The sequence below is a fragment of the Lagopus muta genome, chromosome 3, assembly GCF_023343835.1.
Source record: "Lagopus muta isolate bLagMut1 chromosome 3, bLagMut1 primary, whole genome shotgun sequence".
NCBI classification, from domain to species: Eukaryota; Metazoa; Chordata; class Aves; order Galliformes; family Phasianidae; genus Lagopus; species Lagopus muta.
This window is the reverse complement of record NC_064435.1, coordinates 21,980,142-22,003,347: the sequence shown is the minus strand read 5'-3', so window position 1 is coordinate 22,003,347 and position 23,206 is coordinate 21,980,142. Positions and strand designations below refer to the sequence as shown.

At 41.0% G+C, this 23,206-nt stretch overlaps 1 protein-coding gene across 1 annotated transcript in view; it reads right to left on the bottom strand.

Moving 5' to 3' along the window:
- NIPAL2 (NIPA like domain containing 2) overlaps positions 1 to 23,206 on the bottom strand; it is a 59,469-nt gene that overhangs the window by 19,216 nt on the left and 17,047 nt on the right. Inside the window, exons 2-6 of the mRNA XM_048940019.1 lie at positions 22,831 to 22,899; positions 20,909 to 21,080; positions 11,375 to 11,434; positions 9,289 to 9,410; positions 3,959 to 4,055 (exon numbers count right to left, since the gene is read on the bottom strand). Coding sequence (XP_048795976.1) covers positions 3,959 to 4,055; positions 9,289 to 9,410; positions 11,375 to 11,434; positions 20,909 to 21,080; positions 22,831 to 22,899 — 520 coding nt within the window. The remainder of the gene's footprint in view (positions 1 to 3,958; positions 4,056 to 9,288; positions 9,411 to 11,374; positions 11,435 to 20,908; positions 21,081 to 22,830; positions 22,900 to 23,206) is intronic.

The window sequence follows — 23,206 nt, the reverse complement described above, 5'->3', positions numbered from 1 at the left end:
TCCAGAACTGATGTCTGCAACCTTGCATCTGTCCAAAGTCTCTCTGCTTTCAGTGTGGCAGAGGTAATAGACTAATAAAATCTTACACAGTGTGTGAGAAAGAGACAGAAATTGAGCTGCGTTCAAAGAAAGACCCCATCAATTTTCTGCTGTTGAGTATATGCCCTCCGCAATGGGCAGAGGTGCTCAAATAGCCTCCACATCTGCCAGACATCCTTTATTCAGCCCAGCTGTTAATCTGGAGTCCTCGGTGCAGTGTGCAAGCATGAGAGGCATCCTTCTCCATTCAGAGAAGCCAGCACACCTACTGGCAGCCTGCACATGACATGGCAACCAGAAATTACTGCTAACCCTCAAGATTTCTCTGCTGAGACAGGAGCTGGTCGGAGCTGATCTGTGGGATCGCATCACCAAGCATCTAACTTTCCCACAGGTTGTGTACAGGGTTCAAGCAGTGAGCACAGCCTCTGCACTACATGTCACGGGTGAGTCTTAAGACCAGAGAATAGTGTGTTTTCAATCCATTAACTCATCTTCAGTGCATCACAAAAAAATAATCCCAGCAGACGATGATTTGGTATATGTCAGCAATTTGGAGAAGTCTTGCAATGCCCATCTTTGAGAAAGGGGCTGAGAGCTGAGCTAAGAGCTACTTCAGGATTCTTTTTGGAGTGCACTTGTGGTTTGTTGAAGCTAAACTAATGAGGTTGTGGTGACAGCAAGAAAAAATACAACAACCTCAAAACAAACTGATAATGGTAAGAAGAATCAGGGTGCAGCGGTGACCTTCAAAGAGAGGTAATTCATTGTCAGGAGCACCGCTCCCCAGCTGAGATCCAGTTCCACCCTGTTCCAGAGCTGGGAGTGTTGAATTTCTGTGTCTGATTCATCCTCCTGTCACTGCAAAATTCAGATTGGCAAGGCAAGCTGCATTGTGCAAAGAGTTCAAAACAGGGGCTAGGAGGAAAGGTAGGGGAAGAAAAATGGATTTGGGCCTGAGGTTTTGACTGCAAGCATTTTTCTTACAACAAGTCCAAAAGTTCAGAGGGAGTTTTGGAGTTGTATACACTTGTGATGATCCTGCTCACTACCATGGAATTCACTCCTCTAACAGCAACCTTTGCACCCAGTGCTTTACTTCCTGCTCTATAATTGAAATAGGTGGAGTAGCTCACCAAACACAGCAGTAACAGTGAGCAGGATGGGTCAAATCCTGACCCACGCTAGGGCTTATGATAAAAAGCCAAAAATACACAAAGCCCCCACCAAGCAGCCCGCATAATAACTGAGATTTGTGTTGCAGCTGGGAGAGTTATTATTTTGGAAAGAACAATTCCAGGTAAAAGTCAGCAGTTTGAATTGTCCAACTAAGTAAAAATTGCTGAAAATTAGTTTCTGATAAAAGCGTAATTACTTTCCCTTATATTTTTAACAAACCAGAAAAAATAAGCAGAAGGGATTTTTTGGTTTATGCTGTTATTTTTGTTTTGACTTTGTTTTGTTTGAAAAGATGGAATGCTCTTTTAGCTAACATAGACCTGGAATAGGTTTCAAACCCCTAGGAGATGGTTTCTCTGTTTCTGATAGAATGACCCCTTCCAAGCTAGCGTGACAAATGATGCCACTGTCCAGCTGTTAGAGCAGGAAACTCAGAAATCCCACTTTAATCTGAAATATTTCCCCCCAAATTTATGATAACTCCCAGTATAAGCATGAGGTAAGATAAGTCTCACCGAACGGACTTGAAGATTTACAGTAAGTAATTTCAGATTTCATGATCACCTCTGCATTTTCTTTGTAATGGAAGTAGCTTTCCCATCCAATGGAACACGAAGGATGCCTTTTCTTTTTACATTTCATTTACATCCATGTGAACTCTCCACCAAGAATGAATCTATGCAGATGTTAGGTAAGGCAGAAATCTCCTTCCCGAGAGCTGTCCTTGAGAATTTTGGGCATGGTGACCCCATTCCTCATCTGCCTGTCCTACAGCCACTCCAAGGGCAGGGAACACACAGGATGGCTGTGAGCCCTTCCTCACATCCTCATGGCTGTGCCCAGCAGAAATGTCAGATAGGAAGCACTGCAGCTCTGCAGGGACTCCCAGGCACCAGGACAGCTTCAGGAGCTGGAGCCAGCCAGAGTTCTGCACTTCCTGCTTGAGGGAACTGTCTGAATTTCAAAATTTCCCATGAACCAGGATTTGTTTGTTTGTGCCTCTTTTAATAGAGCAGGAATAATGACACATTTGTCCTAAAGCTGCACATGCTCACCAAAACCTCAGCAGCCACCAGCTGCAATTGTTGTTTACGCTTGATTTCAGCCTTCCCACCAAGCTGCAATGAGTGCCTCCTGGGCTTCCTGCATCAGCATCCCCATACGTCCATTTGGCACTGCTGGTGTTGGGACTAGCAGGCTCCACAGCAAAACAAACACATAGGGCTTCACAGCCTAATGGACCAGCTCTCCTAGACTTAGCCCAGATGACTTTCTGCCGGGTCTGCCCCAGACTGTGGAAGATGAGCATGGAAATCCATTCTGGGTTCTTTAGCTGTGTGGCAATAACGCCAAAGCTCTCATTGCCCAGGAGCACTGAGGGGTTGGAAACCACTGGGCAGCTCAGTGAGTTCTGCCAGAGCTGCCAGGCTTCCATGCTAGGAGTTGTCTGGACTCACAACCTCTCTTCCAAAGAGAAACAGCAGTCAAACAGACTGATGGCTTTTGGGACTCTTTGATCTCTGCTTCTTCCAAGGAGAAGGAAATCCTTCAAGGCTTCTGCAGAGCTGCTGATCCTAATGTTCAAGGTGCTGGGAAATTTAGTAGGGGGACAGCCCCAGAAAGGTAGATATGAAAGGAAGTCTGAGCTTTTCAGCTAGGTGAGAAGCCAGGCAGGAGTCTGGAGGAATGTGGCCAATAAATCTGCATGTGTTTTACAGTGTATCACTGGCAAACTTCATTCAAATTCAGTTTTATCAAAACAGTTCTGACCAGCTCCATGAGAAACTCTCTGTCTCTGTAGGATGACACATCCATCCAGTGAACACAGTTAAAATACAAGGGCTTCTCCAACCGTAATGTCTCCTTTTTGATCATGTTGGCCCATGACATCAGAGGCTCATGTTGGTGGTATGGCAGTAGAGGTTTGAACCTTCCCACCAGTATTCTGTTACATGTTTTTGCTGTGTGACAGATGGCAGCAGAGGGACAGTCTGACAGAATGACATTGATGTGGATGTGCGTATGGAGATGGTGTACCATCAGGGTTTCATAGACAAGTTGACAAGACAAAGATGAGAAAAGAGATGGAGCAGTGACAAATTCTTAATATATGCCTGCTTGCAGTGGAGCTTTAAAGGCAGCCTCCTGGTATTTTTCATAACTGGTTCCAGTTTGACTTCAGTGAAAACTACCTGATTAAATGCTCTCTCTTGTTTCTCTGGGTATTGATTCTTTTCTGGTGGCGGTGGTAATCAGGGGGCAAACTTCAGTGACCTGCTGAATGCTTGTCGTGTTTCTAGAAAGATGGTGAAGTACAGGCACCCATATAGTCACAGAGTGTCACTGCATATGCTTACAGAGTGCTTACACAGTCTTAAAATTGCTCTAGCTTAAACAGTTGATTTTCTCAGCTATCCTGCTCTGCTCCACAAAAGAAAGTTTCAAACAGTTCACTTTCCCAAGATCCAAAGCATTGGTTAAAAAAGCTTCACAGTATTGTTGCACACACCATATTCATATAAGGAGCTCTCTAAAGAGAACTAGCCCCAGCAATGAGCACAGAAACTACATTCCGTAATTGGCTTCCCTCTTCAAAAAGACCACAGTAAAATGATGTGAAATGTTTCAGTGATTCTCCTTCCCTTTGAAGTGACCCTAATCTAAACTGGTTGGGGAGTCTGGGTGACAAGGAATTATCAAGTGACTGACAGGAACATCAAAGTGAGTAATACGTTCTTACCCAGCATTGCCACCATCATTAACAAAACCACAATGTGCTTCACAGCCTTTCTTTTGTAAAAATAAAGGAGAATGCAGAATATTATAATTTCTAAAATCTGGAAATAAAAGGGAAGAAAGTTAGAGCTGTAAAACTGTGTAATAAATGCTTCATTCAAAGTCTTGTAAATGTCATGTTTTTGTACTTCTAGCTATATTTTCTCATTGGTAGCACTGGACGACTTTCAAGGTGACAGTAAAGATATCTATAATTACTGAAAATATTTTTTTCAGAACTTCTGTGTTTTTAATTCTTATAGAGTAAGGCACTTACCTGGGGAAACAGCAGTTTCTCCTTCTGGATATGATATTCTTAGTGTCACTCCTTGTGATGTGCAGAATGCTTGTTGACCTCTTTGCCCTTCTCTCAAGCCCTGCTCAGAAAAATCCACCTAACCCAGGCTTTCTGCTCTGACTTTCTGCCATACATCATCAAGGAGAAAACATTTATTTGCTGTGGCATTTCTCAGATGGCAGGGTACCTGTCAGGAGCTCACCTGGAAAAGCTCAGTGACACACCAGCAGACCACACTGCAGGACAGCTGCAGCTGCTGAAGCACTTTTACTCACACTGCCCATGGTCCAGACTTGCTCCCTCAATAACATCTGACAGCTGGTTAAATTTATGGACTTGCTGTTAATTTGCCTCATTGCATCACCACCTCAGCAGAAGCTCCCTGCTGTTCCAGCTGCCCAAGCCACCACCAGGCTTTCCTCTGTGCTTAGTGGTGCTGAATGGCTTCAGGGAGTGACTGAGCTTCCACAACATCCCAAAAGGATGGGGATTCCTCTCTTACCATGCATAATGTAGTTGCACAAATGCCCCTCTTTGCTAAAGGCAACAGAAATTGCAAGTGCAGAAAGCCTCTTGAAAACAAGAATGAAAGGACCTCAATTCTGAGGGGTACTGAGAGCCCCCTGACCTGAGCAAGTGGATGGAGAAAGAGAGGTTGGTGCACATGAGGAAGTAACTGAATGGAGGAAATAAGACAGAAAATGAGATTGTCATCAGTATTGAATCTGATTATTTTCATTGTTTTACCAGTGAAACAAGTCAAAGAAAAACCTTGCCTCTACTCCTTTGGCTCCATCAATACCATGTTATTTTATATTCTATACAGCCCCTCCACTCTTAACACAGCACTCCAGTAAAGAAGATCTGGGTGTTGCTCTGCTGCTATTTACAAAGAAGGAACTGAACGATTAGCAACAATAGTTATATAATGTAAGATTGCAAATTTCTCATCATGGAAAATGAGTGCACAAGTAAGAAGCTGTCAGCTGCATTCAGCAACTAACATTTTCTACCACGCTCAACCTTCCCCCAGATTATTAGTGTGCAAAAATATGAACAGAATGTGGTATGCTTTAATTCACTTTTGATTTACTTTCACACTGATCTCTGGCTCTTGAAGACAACTGAGAGACCATTGCATCTCAAAACAGTGCAAACACAAATTTAGATTTTATAATTTTATACCACCATTCTTCAAAGAAATTCAAGCATTTCTTACAAGTGTAAAACAAACAAACTAACAAACATTTTTTGATAAATGTTTCAATGTAGGAAAGCATTTTGCTACTGGTTAAAAGAAACAAAAACATTTCCGGACTAGTTGTTCTATCATCTTTGCAATCTCTTGCAGAATTCTGCTCTCCTCTCCCTCCAGAACAACGCCCCTTGTGTGCCTGCAGGGATGAAAGCTGGGACACCATATGGTAGAACGAGGCCTTTGCCTCAGCCTCCCAGTAGGGAACCTCTGCAGCCTACCCAGCTTCATTTAGCAGTGTAACACTGGTTATGTCTCAGCTGGGAAACAAAGCAGAAGACGTTAGCAACTGCAGGCTTGTGAGTTCATCTTGGTTTCCCTGTGGAAAACTGCAATGGTTCTGAGGGAACTCAAGAGGAAGAGTAAAGGTAGCAGCTTCACTGTTTGTGCCACTGGCAAACACATCTCAGGGCCTGAGGGAAATATCACATTATCCAGCTGCAGTTACAACAGCCTTCAAATTGCTTCAGTTGCCTTTTGTTTTGTTTTTATTTTAATCAGAGAACAATTGCTAATGGAATAGAAGAAAGCTGTGCTAAATAAGTATCTCCCATGTGGAAAAGTCCTCATGCTAGAAAGAAGTTCCAGAGATGTCCAAGAACTCTTCCTCCATGATGTGCTGGCTCAGGAGGTGAAAGGCTCAACTGGCTCAGGGTGGGCAAGCAGACAGTTGTGACAGGGATGGGGACGTGGCATCATGTGACATGGCACTGCAGGACCTGCTCCCAAGGCCCTGGTGTAAACCTGAGCACCCACTGCCTATCCCAGCTGCTTGGACTAGTTGTGCAGAGCATGCATAAATGCATGAGACAGCCTGCTGTAAGCAGCCAGCTGTACCTCGGGTATCCATTCATTCTATACTCCCTAGACAGCTTTAAGAGATCCAGTCACCATGAAAGAAAAGTGCCTTTATATGCAGCTGAACCTAGGAAGAAAGCAGATGCTTGCTTTTCAGGGCTGCTATTTAAGTTTATACAACTCTCCTTTCGCGCATTTTGCATGAAATACAAAAACTTAGTTCTTACCTCCTGTTGCCCAGCAGCCAAGCCGCTCTTACCATCAAGAGGTCCTCTTTAATCAGAAGACAAGGGGAGGACACTGCACTGAGTCACACTGCAAGCGGAGTGCATGGCTCCTAACAAGACCTCATGCAGATGGGGTCCTTCCTGGGGGTGTTCTAGCTGCTGCCTTTGGATGTGTCTTGAGAATTACACCAAGTGGTGCTCAGTTTCAATAGATGTTAGCTGCAGTTGTGTTAAGTACAGCAACCAGGAATGGGAAGTGTGTAGAATCTAACAACTTTCTTAATATATTCTGTTTATAGAACTGAAGGAACTTGACTCGTTTACAATAATTTTTACAAATGTAACTGATGTGCACTGAAGTCTTCTCAGGTCCACATTATCACCATTTTTATAATTGTGATGTTTTCTATGTTTCTAAGCATTATCAGAACCTAGAATGACATACTGCATTGTCTGCCTCTGTTGTTTTTCTGAGACATACAGCAATGCAGGGACCAATGAACCAGAATGGTCTCCTAGACACTTTGAAGGAAAAACAGAAATGTTTTGAAACCGATTGTATAGATATTAAAAATTAGCAACCCAGTGCTCACTATTCTTCTGTTTAGGGAAGTCTAAAAGCTTCATCCATAATTGATGTCTTCTGCAGTGACTCAAAGTGTGCATATACAAAAAAGAAAGAAAGCTAAGATAGTCATTCCCACTTAGACATGAATGCAAAGTCTCAGAAGGTGGCTTGAAGTTGTCTCATGGGAGCCACAGGCTATTTCTGCAGAACTCCACTGATGCCAGTGGTGAGCCACAGGAGGATGGTTTATCACCCACACAGAACATTTTGTACCACTGGGGCTTTGTATTCCTCAGCAGACCATACTTCAGGACTACTTTTAGAAAAACCGTTGGCCTGCTTTATACTGCTGCACTGTCTCCTTTCTATATATATTTATACTGGATACTCAGCAACTTCTGTAGCTGTAGCTGTGCTTTTTTATACATCATCATCAGCCAACCTGCACTAGAAATTTCACAAACAAATATGACGAGCTAATTCCCTGTCCAAAGAGAATATTTACAGGAGGGTCTGCTTGAACTTCCAGCAGCATGCCAGGCACATCAGGCTGGTACCTCTTGAGGAGACTTTAATTCTTCCCTTTTCTTTTGAAACAAAAAGCTCAAACCAAATGAATCTAGGGAGTAGAAGAAACAAATCAAGCTTGATTTGTTGTTGAATCAAGAACACTTGCTATGTAGTTGCTCCATTCTCCCCTGCAATCCATGCTAGAGAACTGGATGCTGGCTGAGGCAGGGAAAAGAGAAGAGGGGAAAGAAAGTCGAGGGGTTGCCTGTAACTTCCTTATACTTTCTCCTAAGAAGAACAGAATAAAATCTTCCTATGTATTCAGCCGTGTTCTTATTAAATGTTCCTGAAATGAAGTCCTGGGGAAAAGCACTTTTTCAACAACCTGTAATAACGTGCACATTATATGGCACAGAAGTTTGCGGTGTCACGGTGGGTGGATGGAGGGTTGTCACCTTCCACATTCTTTACACAAAAGGGTGAGGCAGTAGTTAAAGTCTGTACCTAGAACAACAGTCTGTTTTGGTACCTATAGGTGGAAGCACATGGTTGAAGAGAATATTCAGTAGGAAAAAGACAGGGTGCTCAAGCATTTTTTGTTCTGAATTACCTCCTTAAAGGGTCCCCCTCCCTCTGCTAATTACACAGACTTGCTGAAGCTCTTGTCAGAGCTGAGGATGGCCTAAGTGAGTACCTCAGAACTCCTAGGCATTGCCTTCACAAGCCAATCTGCTACATGATATGAAGTGCATGCTATGTTACGTATGTCTTTGGAGTGTAACCATTAATTTCTTTCCTTGGGTTGGATTATCATATTTCAGAAGCTTTAAAAGTGCACAAATAATAGAGCAAGAGGATCAACTTTTGTTTTGTGTTATTGTGTACTTTGTGCTCAGCAAGTATACTCAATGAGTGGTTAATATATATTTTAAATTTGCATGCTGGATGAAGCATAAAGACCCTCAGTCCGCCTACTCAGTGGTTTTCTAACTCAGCTTCCTCCTGGAGAGAAAACTGGGCACTAATAATCTAACCCAAGTGAGAGAAAAGTAACCACTTCTGAAGCATCTTTTACATTCAGCAGGAGGTAAAATTTTTCAAAATTCCAGAGAGGAAGAGAGAGAGAAATTCCTCCTGTTCACTCTTGTCTTGTTCCTGATGCTAATTACATACATCAAAGAAACTGCGCGGGATTTGAAGTTTGTATGCGGATAGTTTAACCAAAATGGCATTTTTGTATTTAATTCAAACTGCAGTTCAGATGAATCTGAATGGAAGTGAGACAGGCTATCTACATTTCAGCTCCATACAAAGCTCCTCTGGGGCAGACTCAGCAACATGTAGATAAAAAGGGGCGATATAGAAGAACAGAGGACTATTTTCAAAAGTGCAGTTCCATTACATTCCAGAAAAACACTGTAACTAATGTATATATATGCAGACAGTGTGGCATGAACACATATTTTGGTTCAGCACATTTTCAGCTTGGAGACTGGAGCTCTCTTGCCTGTGAAAGCCACACAGGGAACAATGTCTGTACCTGCAGCAGCAGTTTTTCTGCCACTAATTCATATGGCTGCCCACAGCCGAAGAACCCCAGTTTCTCTGATTTAGGCAGAAATGTGAACCAAATACTCACCACATATACCAAGAAAGGCCAGCTCACTAAGTCATTCTGTACTCGTCTTGCTGTGAGCTCTTGGGGTACATTTGGAGCAAATGTCACCAACAGGAATGTCCCTACTACTGCCAGAGTTCCTCCTTTAAAGAAAAGGAAATAATGACTTGTTAATTGTAGCTTGACTTGTTAATGACTTGTAGCTGTGGTGATTCTTGCTCTCCAGCTTACTTAGAAACAGCTTCAAAAAGAAGACTGAAGTCTTCTTGATCAGATCTGGGATTAGGTATTTGGACTGTCTGTGGTTCTATCAAGTACAATTTTTATTAAAGACATAAAGAATTCTGGAATTACAAAATAAAAAGCTGTCAGTAAAGCCTCATGGATTAGGATCACAGTGCAGCAGCAGATTTTCATTTATGCTCAATTCTAATACCAAGTGCTTTGCAAAGGAGAATTGATCTTTTGTATTCTTCATAGGCACAGTGCAGGTCACAGAAACTTCTCCTAACCTGGGAGAACATGTTACTAAGACAGATCATCAACCGGCATAAATGCACTGCTCTCCTGAAGTCACTGTGTCCACAGAGATCTGTCCACAGAGATCTGCTGTGCAAACAGTAAGTGCAACGATAGGTTCTAGTCCGATGCTTATGCAAAGCTGTCAGGAAGCCAGTGTTTCAGCCACTCCTTGCTGCACTTGCAGACCTATGAACTGTTTTATGAAAGTCTGATTTGCAAAAGACTGCTCAGCCATTGGGTTGCTGGGGCCCCTTTTCAAGGTCAAACTTGCATTGTTGTGCTTTTAATAAAAATCTGGAAGTTCTGCCTTGTGGACAGCCAGCTGACAAACACAGATGTTCATTGAGTTATCTAGATAGAAGTGAGCTGATCCTGAGCTCATAAGCTCTACTGGATTAGGGAAGATATTAGCTAATCAATTTTTTTTCAAGCAATCTTTAAAATTCTTGGCAAACCTACAGATCGGTGTGGAGTACAATGCTCAGGAATACAAAACAAAGCACATCCGGAGGGTTTTGCTGGCACTGCTATCACACACAATTTCTTTGGAAAAGCAGCACTGTTCTATATTTATGTGCTCGCAAAAACATCACCATATTTCCCATCATACAGCTCATTCCTATGGAATGTAGCAACATTGTTAAATCCTTCTTGCATAGTCTAACTCACAGAAATAAAATAAATCAGTGCTGAGCACTAGTTAAAACAGCCCACAGTTATAAGGCCATAAGGGAAACACGATCAGTTGAGGGGAGAGGGGGAATTTTGAATGTAGCAGCTGAGCTGGCAAATTTGGATCTCAAACCTAAATAAATATTATATAGTATTCCTGGAACAATTCTGAATGGATCTCTCCAAAACATTCATGAGAACAGCTGGGATGAACTTGTTATAGTATGGACAATCAAGCCTAGATGCTGGAAGCTCTGCAGTAACACCAGATGCCCCATGGCAGGTACCTGTCAGGTGTGCTCTCTATATTGAGAATGCTTGGTGCAAAATCCAAATTCTGAAATATGCTTGTCTCTCACTATTACAAGCAGGGCAGTTTTGATACGTAAAAAATCTTGGACACACACACACAAACATGACATACTTTTGTAATGAAGACCACATTTCCCAACAGAACTCTTGACAACATGACTGCTTGCTCTTTGAAGTGATAAAATTAATACCAAAAGGGAATTTGCCACTTTTAATTGAACTCAAATTTTTGTGCAATATCTATGCAGTAAGAAAAAGAACCTTATATTTGAATGAATAACTCAATAATATCATTAATTTTATTAGAATTTACTCACAAAGATAACGCTAAATACAACCTCACAAGTAAAACCAGACAATGAAAATAAATCTGGGCAAAGGACACATAAGGAATGAGTTATGGCTATAAGCTCAGAGGATTTGGGAGCGCAGCCTGTTTCACATGCACTGAAGATTCTCTCTCTTTTTGTCACTTCTTCCCAATTTTATAAGTAACTGCCTCAAAACACTCGGGAAGTGGGAGTGTGAAGTGGGGGGGTTGCGTGAGAGCTTCAGCTTGCTAAGCATATGGCCACACACGTCCATATTAGCAAACACTTACCCAGTATATCTGCAGCCCTCATGGTCCTCTTTAGGAATAAGACAGAAATAAATGCACTACCTAGAACAGAAATATCAAGTCTTTTTTTTTATATATATATTGGATAGAATATCAAGTGCTATAGCAAAAAGCCACTCTGAGCCAAGTATAAATATATCTCAAAGCTGTTGCACTGTACCATGATATAACCAGACAGGAGTTCATTCCAGCAACCAACCAATACTTAATTTTGCATAATTTTAGACATAACCAGCATGCTCTTACGTAGTTGAAGAGCTCCCACACAGACACTACATGAACTGCCCTGATTCAGTCATATGTGGAAGCATCAGGAAACTTGGGCACTGATCAATCCTGCTGTTCCACTCCCTATTTTTCCCACAACTATCTCCATGGATTCAGACAAGGCATAGAAGGATAAATTTCTGCTTCTCCAAACTTCAGTGTATTAGAAGCCTGTAAGTAAACTAGCAGAAATACAACTGAAAGGAAGAAAACCACTGAAAAAGCCTAATGTCATGAACAAGTGGGAGGAGGAACTAGTACATATAGGAGGGCTACTCACAGTCTTCTAGAATGACTTGTAATGAGAAAGGGGAAAAATGGAAGCGAGCACTTGAAATGTTAGCAAAAATGGAAATGAACTCGTCTTTCCTCAGCAGCTCCACCCCTTGCCCAGGTTTCCCACATTGCCTGTGGCAGCTTCCAGCCCAACTCAGCAGTAGGGAGTGGGTGAGCAGCAGCAGCCATCACAACAGTATTTCTGGTGAGCAGCTCAGTCTGGACGTGTGCTAGAGAAGGAAGAAGGGGTTTGGAAAGAAGATGTACCACTAAGATTGTCAGACACCTGTAAGAAATGGCTCTCTTCCAGTATGCAGTATTAGAGTATCTACATCTAAGGGGAGGCAAAAGAGGCTGAATAGCTAAAAGAGGTGGAGAAAAGCCTTTGGGAGAGGTGCACTGGTAATGTTAGATTTAGAAACTTCAAAGAATGAGATTTAGAAACCTCACTGTCCCAGTAGGGACTGTGAAAGGACACATTTACCTAAGTTGTGGGAAGCTGTTGTAAGTTCTCTGTTCCTGTCTACATTGGTTATTGGTTTATTCTTGAAATAATAGATCTTTTTGTGACCATCTTTGCATCATTATCATTCCAATGGAAAAATTAATCACTTGTTAACTACTAGATACACTCTAGATATATCAAAATAGGTTCATAACGAGATAATTAGAATGAGAATTCAGCATCATGTCAGTAGAAAATGAGACAAAACTTAAACTGCATGAAGAGTAATGGAGCTCTATGCAAATGAATAAGAACAGTAAAGGAATCTCTAACTGAAAATGCCATGCTGAAAGCAAACTATCTGACACAGTTTTCTTTTTAAATGAAAACTCTGCTATAGAAGACACTGGTATCCAGGCAACACTGGCAATACTGGAGCTAACTAGTTTCTGAAAAGAGAGAGGATAAAAGGCAGGAGAGAAGCAGCAGCAACCTGAGTTAGTGCAGGAATTAATTACTGCTGTCAGAGCTCTCCCAAACCACATCTCAGACCACCCCATATGTAGCCACTGTAACAGTACAGACCTGTTGTTTAATGAACTGATGTCTCAGTGATTTCTTTTCTTGACTACTTTGTCTGGGCTCCCCATGGAGATCTAATAAACACAACACAGAGTTCGATCCTGGTATTGGCATCCAATTTGGAGTGATATGATTTAAGCCCACATTTCCACTGCCTCGATCTCTGGAGATGATAAATAGCAACCTGGGTACACCACAATCTCTGAGGCTGGCAGTAGGCACAGGAATGCATCCAGATAAGGATTCCAGTCACTCAGCCTGTCATCCACTTGAATAATGCAAATGTGGCAAGCTCTTTCTCCAGAGATAGCTGGTAATGCACAGGAGATCACAAGCTCAACAGAATATATGTATAATTAATGCTCTTTATGATGTGTAATATGTAGAGGGATTTAAAAAAAGAAGAGGTTCAGAGAATGTATATTAGGCCACCTAGGATGGGAGGAATTGGTAAAATCTGAAGTAGGAGGGAAGATGCCAATGGAAGAGGAGCAGAGTGAAACCCAGGGGAGACTTTGAACAGAAAAGGCACCTGTCCCTGTGGATAAGCCACCAACACTTAATATGTATTCAGGTGAAGCAGAAAAGCAAAAACCTCACAGCCTCAGGTGCATTCCGCTCCTTAAAATGTTCACTTCTCAAGCCAGTGTTAGCTGACAAACATTGTCCCTGCCATCTCCTCTGTGCACGGTGACCTGCCATGCTATGGGCAGGAGGCTGGGACCTCCTAAGGTCCCCTCCAGCCTGAGTTATCCTAGGGCTGTGGTCACCCCTGGCAAAAGAATAAATGGGCTGCCAAAGGCCAGAGCTAAGCACACCAAATATATGAGTAAAAACCCTTCCCATCACCCCACTCCAGTCTCCCCTTTCCTACGGAAGGTCCTCTTGTTCCCCGCTCTGCCACAGGAGCTGTGGGCATCCTCTGATGTTATACCAATGTGGGAAGGAGATCACTGAACATTGTGTTCAACCATATGAATGAACAGACTAAGGAAGTTGGGCAATCGCTGTGCTGAAAAGTATTAATGCATCTTTCCAATTCTTCATTTATTAGCCTGCTTTTCTTTAAAATAATAATCATAAAAATCTGTAGACAGTCATAGAGATTGAGATCCATGTCACCGAGGACTATTCTCTGGTTGTTTTCTTAATTGGTCAGCAATTGAATTCAGCAACAAAGAAAAGTAAACAACAAAAAAAACTGTCAGAGCATAAGCTGGCAACAGCATGGCACTAAAGCAAGCAATTTATCATAGTTCTACACACTAATTGTTTTGGAACCACTGGTTCAATCACACGCACAGCTCTAAGTCTGAACTGTCAGCCTGTAGTCACTGAAGCGAAGACTGCATCTCCACTTGTCTGAGACAATTTGTATACTTTCAGCTGGATCAAAACGTTTTCAGTTTATTAACTAATGAGGTAAAATTTTAAAAACAAGGCATGGATCTTACTCCAGCTGAAAGCAGACACAGCTGGCCTGCTAGACCAAAAAGAAGGGCAGAAAATCATCACTGGAAGGGTTCAAGAAAAGTGTAGATGTGGCACTGACAGACATCGGTCAGTGGGCATGGTGGTGACAGGCTGGTGGTTGGACTAGACGATGTAAGTGGTCTTTTCCAACCTCAATGATTCTATGATCTGTTAAGGGCTGAACATTACATAATCAAGCCTGGGCAGAGGAGAACGATGCAAATCAGATGAAATCAAATAAAATCAATAAAATGTCTGTATCTCTATAATAGAGCCTTTTTGAAAGCTCCTGAAGCTCTTCAATCTGGAAATCTGGAATTATTATTTCAAATGAAAAATATTATGGCTTGCTATTACATCAAAATTGTGATGAATATAAACTATCAAATGGGAAAGGGAAAAAAAAGAGTTTGTTAAGAAGCTTAATTGTTATGTTGAAACAACCACGCTTTTTTACACACCGGCATAAAACAGTCTGTTTTGCATTCACTGTCTGTTACTACAGCATATGAATTTCTATTTAAATTGAAAAATATGATAGGAAATGTCCATTTTCTGCATGGTATACAATTAAGGGCCTTAAGGGAGAGGTGTAATAGTGCTACACACAAATTAGTCAATGCTGATTCTCCTCAGAGAGCGATAGCATGCGATTATCTCCATATGTAGGTTTTCTGCAGGAGAAACAGAAATAAAGAATAGCATGATGTGTGGGTTCTACCACCAGCAGACACTGAAGGGTGAGAATCCAGCTGAGAAAACAACTCCTCTGCCTCTTAGTCAAGAAATGTGCAGTTCAGCTTGTTTCTTGTTTGTTTGCTTGCTTATTTTTAAGAAAGGAATAATATAGAGCAATAGAAGTTAAAACAGAGAATACATACTGAACATTAGGGTGCATTTTTTGCATTTAATCCAATCCAATCTTAAAAGACTCAAATAAAAAACAGTGTCCACTATTCATTTTTTCTACGCAAAACAATTTAATGATTATTTTTCATTTATTAAACTGTTTTCCTGGTACTGAAACCATCTATGAATCTCAGCTCTTTACCTTTATTTTTAATTTCAGACCCTACCTCAAGCAGTGATTTCTATAACTGTCCATAACTATAAATCATAGAATACCCCAGACCGAAAGGGACCTTCAAGGATCACTGATTCCAACTCCTGGCTCCACACAGGACCATCCAAAATGCTAGTATATCCTTAATTTTCCTCATTTTAAGTCTTAGATTAGCTTTATTTAGAATAATTGGTACAATCTTCAGAAATGCACAGATAAATTTTGCTGTTTCTGTCTTTTTGATAGAGAGAAAAAGAAACTGAACATTAGTCTCAAATAGCCATTCTCTTAAGCTTAGCTGATTGGTAGCAAAACTGAGATCACACCAGTTAGGAAAAAGCTCCTAAAGGCACCTGTTTTGCAGAATGCTTCTCTATGCTTTTCACTGGCAAGATGGATAAATGCCAAAGGAGGAGTACTAGCCATGATGTGAAGATTTGTTTAATGTTTGCACCTCTCCCAGTTTATGCAGTAGGGAAAACATTTCACTTGATGTGCAAGCATTTGCACCACTTTATGGGCCTGCCTACAACTTATGAAGCAGTTTAAACTCACCCAGATGATTTCACACTAGAACTGCTGAGGAATGCTCAGACTATGAAGATGCTGCTGCTCAGGAAGGTCACATCTGAAAATGTGACCATAAAATGTGCTCTGTACAAGGAGATCCTCAGACCTCTGCCTATCTACTGAGCTGAAGAGATTCAGGACCATCCTGGTACAGATGTGAGAAAGATCATAAATCACAGAATCCTACAGGTTGAAAAAGACCACTAATCCATCCAATCTAATGTAGGCTGCAACACAGGCAGGGAAATACGGAGAGAAGATGAGGCAGGTAGTATATTTGATCACTGTAACCCAAATGAGTAGGAGGCTAAGGAGACAGATGATGGGGAGCAGCTCTTCCTGGGTAAGTACCAATATGTCCACAGGGGTTCTGGAGGCCAAGCACTAAGAGTGGGACAAGAAAAAAGTGAACAGTTGAGGTTGCTAGGTTGCTGGTCATCACAAGAATGGGACGTAGCTAAAGAATAAGCACCTGTAATGTCATCTCCATGGTGGGGTCTGCAAGTAAATAATTCACAACAGAATCTCCCAGAGAATATCAGCTTGAAGCTTCTACCATCTTATCCTTCTGCATTCCTATCTCGCTCACAGGGAGGGCAGCAGCCCAAGAAAATCCAGGCTATGGTCCTACTGTGGGTCGTTTTGGGAAGACAAGGGAGAGGCTTCCGGTGTGAGGTGGAGAGGTACTGTTAGACCTGGTGGAACCTAGGCCTCCTTTGTTGCCCATTAACATGGATTTGGAGAACATGAAGGAACATCTGCATGCATAGATAGAGTTAAACAGAGAGCCAGCTCTGCCCAGGACATCTAGGAACAAATTCATCACAGCTAATCATTAAGACTACTGTTAGTTTAAACTATAGCTATTAATGGTGTGCTAAATACAAAAAAAGGTATTAAAGATTTTAGTCAGATGGTGCCTGACCTCATGACAGATATTCTGCAAACTGAACATGCAACATTTCTAATGTGACGAAACATCACTACTGGAAAAGTGGTGGACAAGACATTATTTGCTTTTCCCCTGTGTCAATATCCCAATAAACAAGCAAGCAAAATGTCAAAGAAACTGCTCAAAAGAAAGGCCATTATGGTGAGTTTAATTCTGGAAACTGGGTTATAGAACATACACATTGAAGAGAGAAGGAAGAACCCTGGAAATGATTTTGTTGCATCTTCAGAAAAGCACTTTAAAGAACAGCCTGGTGACTGCTTCCCAGTTCCCATTAGTAACAGAGTACTCAGAATCTCATGGTCTTGGACCACAAAGGTGTTATGTTACATGGAGTGGGAGAAATACTTTTCTGCACAAATATCTGAGATTGTTTTTTCCCTAAAACACCTTCAGGGATATCATTTTCCAAAGCCTAAAGCAATGTCTTTCCCCATGGCTATTTAGAAGGAGCATACGAAAATGAAAAGGGATCTCAACACTGTCAGCCTAAGTGAGTTAAGTGTAAAAAAAACTCTCTAGAGAATGATGAAAACTGCATAAGAAGCCATCTCTGATTCCACTGGCCTCTCCTCACACAACTCCCCTAAGTTATTTCTGCAAGCAAAAGCGAGGGAATGAACAAAAAAACCACACGGGTCTAAAATTACCCAAGCTGCTTGTAAAAAATGATTTTTAATTTTTAAGTATAAAAAGCTTTTTAATGATCACATCAAACATGTATTACCCCTCCTTTTTTTTTTTTTTTAATTAAAAGTTTACCAATTTTTCCTCTGAAAGAAAACAACTGCTGTCTTCTCAAACTATTTAAAACCCTGAACAGATGCAGAGCTTGCATCATTGCAACCACACACAGAAATGCTTCCACTGTGCAAGAAAAGAATATATAGTCTTTGTAGCTTAATTCTAAGAAAAGAGAAAAATCTACTGGTGTTGTGCCAACTCATGGTCTGTGGTGATGAATTCTTTCTAAAGCATCCATCAGAAGCACCCATCTCAATAGGATGAAGCACAAACTTTTTGCTATTTAATTGATACTGAATTAAATGCAAAATTCAGTTGGATTTGGTTAACCGTGATTGCAGGATATAATAGTTGTTGGCTCCATCTATTTTAAGACCTAAGATGCTTTCTATTTCAGAAGTTTTGAGATACATTATGGGAATAGCCCAAATCTGGACTGGGCAGACTCCAATATGCCTTATTCTCTTTCCACATCCTGGTTTTGAAGCAAAGAAAAATGTGGACCCCGAGTCACAGAGATCTTCAGGGACAGCTGGGCGCACCATGAAGCACAGCTTTTCTCTGCACGGCCACAGGTGCTGAGCACCCAGTCAGTGACAGAGAACTCTATTCTTGTAGGTGTGTTGAAAACACATTCAGAAAAAAAGTGCTTCTCAGAAGTTCAAATACAGATTTGCAGTTTGTTAACAAGTGATTAATTTCTTCATTTAAAAAAATAAGTTATAAGTTATAATTATAAGTTGCACATTCAACAGTGTGCCTCAAAAGAGCAGCCAACTAGACGACACAAAGTCCACAGTCTCCACCTAAACGAGATCACATCATAATGAAAAAGTATTTCTTGATCTCTAAAAATGGAAGACCTATTCTCTGCACAGCCACTGGCAGCTGATGTGCTGCATCTTGGTCAGTTTGTCATTGCCCTAAACTCTGAACTATTCTAAAATTAAAAAGAGGCTTGCTCTTTCTCTGATTCTGATTTCAGAAGACAGGGAAGTATCTAGTGGTAGGAAGCGTTACTGGGAAGTTATTGTTGCAATTGGCCATCCACATCATTTTTACTTTCCCTTCCTGAAGGGAATGTTAGCTAGACTAAATACAACTTCAGATATCTCTATTGTTTGGGCTAAGAAAGGGATACTGCCAGCTGATATATGGGAATGGAATACAAGTTATTAAAGTGCTTTCTGGGGTCTTCCAGGATAAACATTTTGGGGTCAGTTAAAAATTAAAAAAAAAAAAAAGAAAAATGGATAAGTGTTTTGACAAAATATAGCAGTAAGGAAAATGATTTCTTGGTATTTGTTACAAGTAAGGGAAATGGAAAATGAAGGAAACAGATGCAGTGCTTCTTCATATATTGCAAAGGTACGGAAGAAGAAATCTCTTCAGATAAAAATCACCCTAAATATGACCTTTTCTTTGCAGCAGCTTAATAACCAAAGTAATTTTTTCCCTTCCTAATGCTTTTCATTTCTTCTTTCTAGATGTATATGTTTGCATTTTCTTCAGTATGGGCAACAAATTAGATCAGGTTCCTGTATGTTCAGAAACATCTGGAAATGCCTACAATTGTTAAAGATAAAACTGCAGCCACCAAAATCACACTGGGATCTGTCCTGTTAATTTACATTTTCATCTCAGGTAATATCTCATTCCTTTCCTTGAGAAATCTTTCCTACAGTGGTGAACTACAGTGGTTTTTTATCTTTCTCCAAAATTCTGCAATAGTTTAACATTAAAGGTTACAGTAAATTGCCTGCAGTTTCCTTCCCCCACAACTTCTTTGCTAAATTGCACCCACATATGTTTGGCTGCCTCCTTCCAATACAGACAGACAGTCCACAGGGAAGATAATTTATTTTTCGACCTTCCCATGCAGAATTGCTCACTGCAGCATTGCTTCTGAGCTTGAAACTGGTAGCTAGACAAAGACCATGAAATGTTATCACTTGTCAATAGCAAACAAATGAGCTTCAGTGTATACAGAACTGTTGTTACATCTCAGCCCCGCGTGTTTCAGCTGTGGATGTGAACAATATGATTAAGGGATATGCTGCACTCTGTATCTCTGTTTTCCCACACTCTTTATGATACTGCCCTGTGCACTCTGCTTTGCATTAGCACAACATAACCACGTCTTTTAAAATGTATGTTTCTTTATCAAAGAAGCAAGAGACCTCATACCTGGGATAGCCCTCTAAAAACCCTAACTACAAAAAAAAAAGTCCAAAACAAAAAACAACTGGGAAGAATAAAGATTGCATCAATTGCATCCTAACAATACAAATGATTCTACTGAAGTCCTATCTGCACATCTGATTTTTGGGTGGTCTTCAGTGAAGCCAGGAGTTGGACTTGATGATCCTTATGGATTTCTTCCAGCTTGGAATATTCTATGATTCTATGAAATATCCATAACTAAGATAAGAATTCCAGGAAATTTCTGCTCCCTGCTGCCATAAGTATTCTTTGGTCAGAGAAGGGTTCGTAAAACACAGCGAGAAAAAGAAAGTAATGATCAAATGAAAGAAAAATTGCTGCCCATTTACAGAGCATACTGTTCTGCAGAAGTGACTCTAGTGTGTGGGTCAGGACAAACTGGTACCATTCAGACCCCAAGGTACACCCAAGTGTGAGGGTACCTGCCAGTGCCAGGTGAGTACAGACAGGTGAATTTGCCCAACCCAAACATTAAGCATGGGGATGGGCAAGGAGCAGGCAGCAGGAACTACTTGGTGTGATGGTAGCACAGAAAACATACTGGGTACTCAGGATCTGACCATAGCTCTGCAGGCAGCAGGATATCAGCCCCTGGCCTTGACAGCTTGTGTTGCCAGCACCAGTGGTACAGAACCAGGTGACCAAATGGCAGGAATTAGCACAGCACAGAGTGACAAGAGTCCCCAGAGCAAAAAAAAAAAAAAAAAAAAAAAAAAGAAAAATATTAGAAGAGTCTCTGAGTTAAGTACAGGGTTTGTGTTAAATTGTTAGCTCACGTAATTATATATGAGTCATTTCTTTTCAAACCACAGCATTAGCATTTTCCCCTCATGTTCCTGCTGCGGTTCCTGTGGTTCCTCCAGTCACAAATAAGCATTCAATTAAAGCAGGTACCCAAGCAAAACATGGGAAACATCTCACCTATGATAGATACACATCCTAGTGGAGCAACAAGGGCAATGGGGGCAAATCCATAGGCTGTGAAATTGCCCAGCTCTCCAAGGCCCAGCAGGACAGCTCCATACCACCACAGCTTGCTCCTGTAGAAGGGCTTCAGCTCTGCTTGGCGAGCCAGTCGGAGATGAATGCATTTCTGGAAAATTAATTATTAGGAACAGGCATGAAAAGAAAGACTTCCATTGTGTTCTTACGGATAGCAAAAGTGGAGTAATTAAGGGGTTGTCATCTCTGAATTCCAGGTGCGTCAACGTTTTCTCTTTAAGCATGCCTTTCAGCTTGCTATTGCAGACAGATGGCTTTGTGTTAACTCAGATGTGTACTTCCTAAGCCATGGTGGAAATGACTGAAAAATTAGACCTCTGAACAAACCTGAAAAGCATGAAGTGAATGCTAGCTAGTGCTTCTCAGCCATCCCTGCAAGCCTCTGTGCTAGTCTCAAAGTACAGAAGAGCAGGTTGTGCTGTGAATTTAGCAACACGCAGGGAGAAGAAATGGGCCAGAATCAGAACTCTGGCAACAGACTGGGAGAAGGGGACTGAACAACCTGCTGTTTCTGCTCCTGATAAGTATTCTAGCTAGGAATAAAATTCCAAGATGGAAAAGGCAGCACTTAACTACTTCTACTGTTGGGAGGACTGTTAATTCATTAGGGAGAATTTAGGATTTGGCTACAATCTCCTACCTGACCTTAGAAAAAGACCTCAGCTAAAGCATTATTTTCAAAAGAAAAACCAGCTTTAACAGTATCAACAAGAGAAATACATACTCAAGTTAGTATTTCATCAGTACTTGCCACATAGAGCAGGTATCACTTACACAGCATCATTGTTTTCCCTCTGACTGTACAGAAAGTACCTGTATATAACAGGATAATTTGATTTTGACCATGCTGGAGTTCTGAAACAGAGCCCAGGCATTCACCACAAGGAAGGTGTCATTATGGGGAAGAACATCATGTCTACCACATTGGTACTGCAGAATATCATTTCCTTTCTCAGATACCCCATCAGCCTCTCTGCATGGGGAAATGAGTCAAAAAAAAAAAAAAGATGGAAACAAACTGATATAGCTATCATAGTATAAATTATTGTAAAGTATGCACTTTACACCACCATCTGATATTTGATTTTGGAAGTGCCACTGCAGAGTCACAAGGAAGTTCTAAATCATTTTCCTCATGCTTCCATTTCAATCGGCAGGTTTCGCTACAGAATATGGGTCAAACAGTGATGTCTGTGATATGCCATAGCCTCAGTTACAACCCTTTGTGAGAAAAAGCAGAACATTATGGCAGCTTCATGCTTTGGAAAATGCTCAGGGGATTAAATCCTAGGAAGAAGCTTAGCCCTTGAAGGAAAAGGGAATATAAAGAAAAACATAATTATCCAAGCCACAGGCCACCAATGCACAGTAATATACACTATTTTGTATGTTGCATCTCTATAAACAAAAAACAAACAAACAAACAAACAAAAAAAAACCATCTTTATGCCTGCATATATTTAATCACATTGATCACTTCACTAAGCAGTCTTAAGAATATGCAGTCACTTCCAGTTTAGATTGGACCTAATGAGACAGGTTTCTGTGATGTGCACTGGGACCAGATGGAGGTCACATCTGATCATTCTTACAGCACAGTACAAGGAGGTGCAGGAGGACTTATGAATTTTGATTCTGTTCTCATATGGGAATCACAGCAAATAACCAACTCAGGTATACCACCTAGCCAAGAACTGCTGCGAGTTAATGCGAGTTAAAGAGAGGGAATGTTTATTAAATGCAAGAAAATTTGTATTTTGAACTTCACCATAAAAACAAATCATAAAATAAGTTGCTTTCTAAATACAAACAACTCAGAATAAAGAGAAATGATTTCATACCTGTATACTCAAAGAGATGCTAATCAGAACATTTGAGGCAGCAGCAAGTAAAACTCCCAAGAGCTCAGTCTGCAGGATCACCAAACAGAGAAATACAAAACATACTTATTAGGTGAAGAAGAACAATATAGCAGTGGTTTTCTGATAGTACATCATAACAGGATCAAAAACAAATTATTGCACTTTTTAGTCACTAAGTTCAGGATGCACTAAGATACTAATAAAAATTCTCTCTGTACAGTGGACTGTAATAAGAAAGCTTGTGCATGGCGCCTAGGGCTTGAGTAGTAAACAACTGGGAACTGGAAGGGCATCCCAATGCAGGAGGTGGTTTTGCAGCCCTTTAGAAGAAAATGTCCTTTAATCTTGCAAAAGG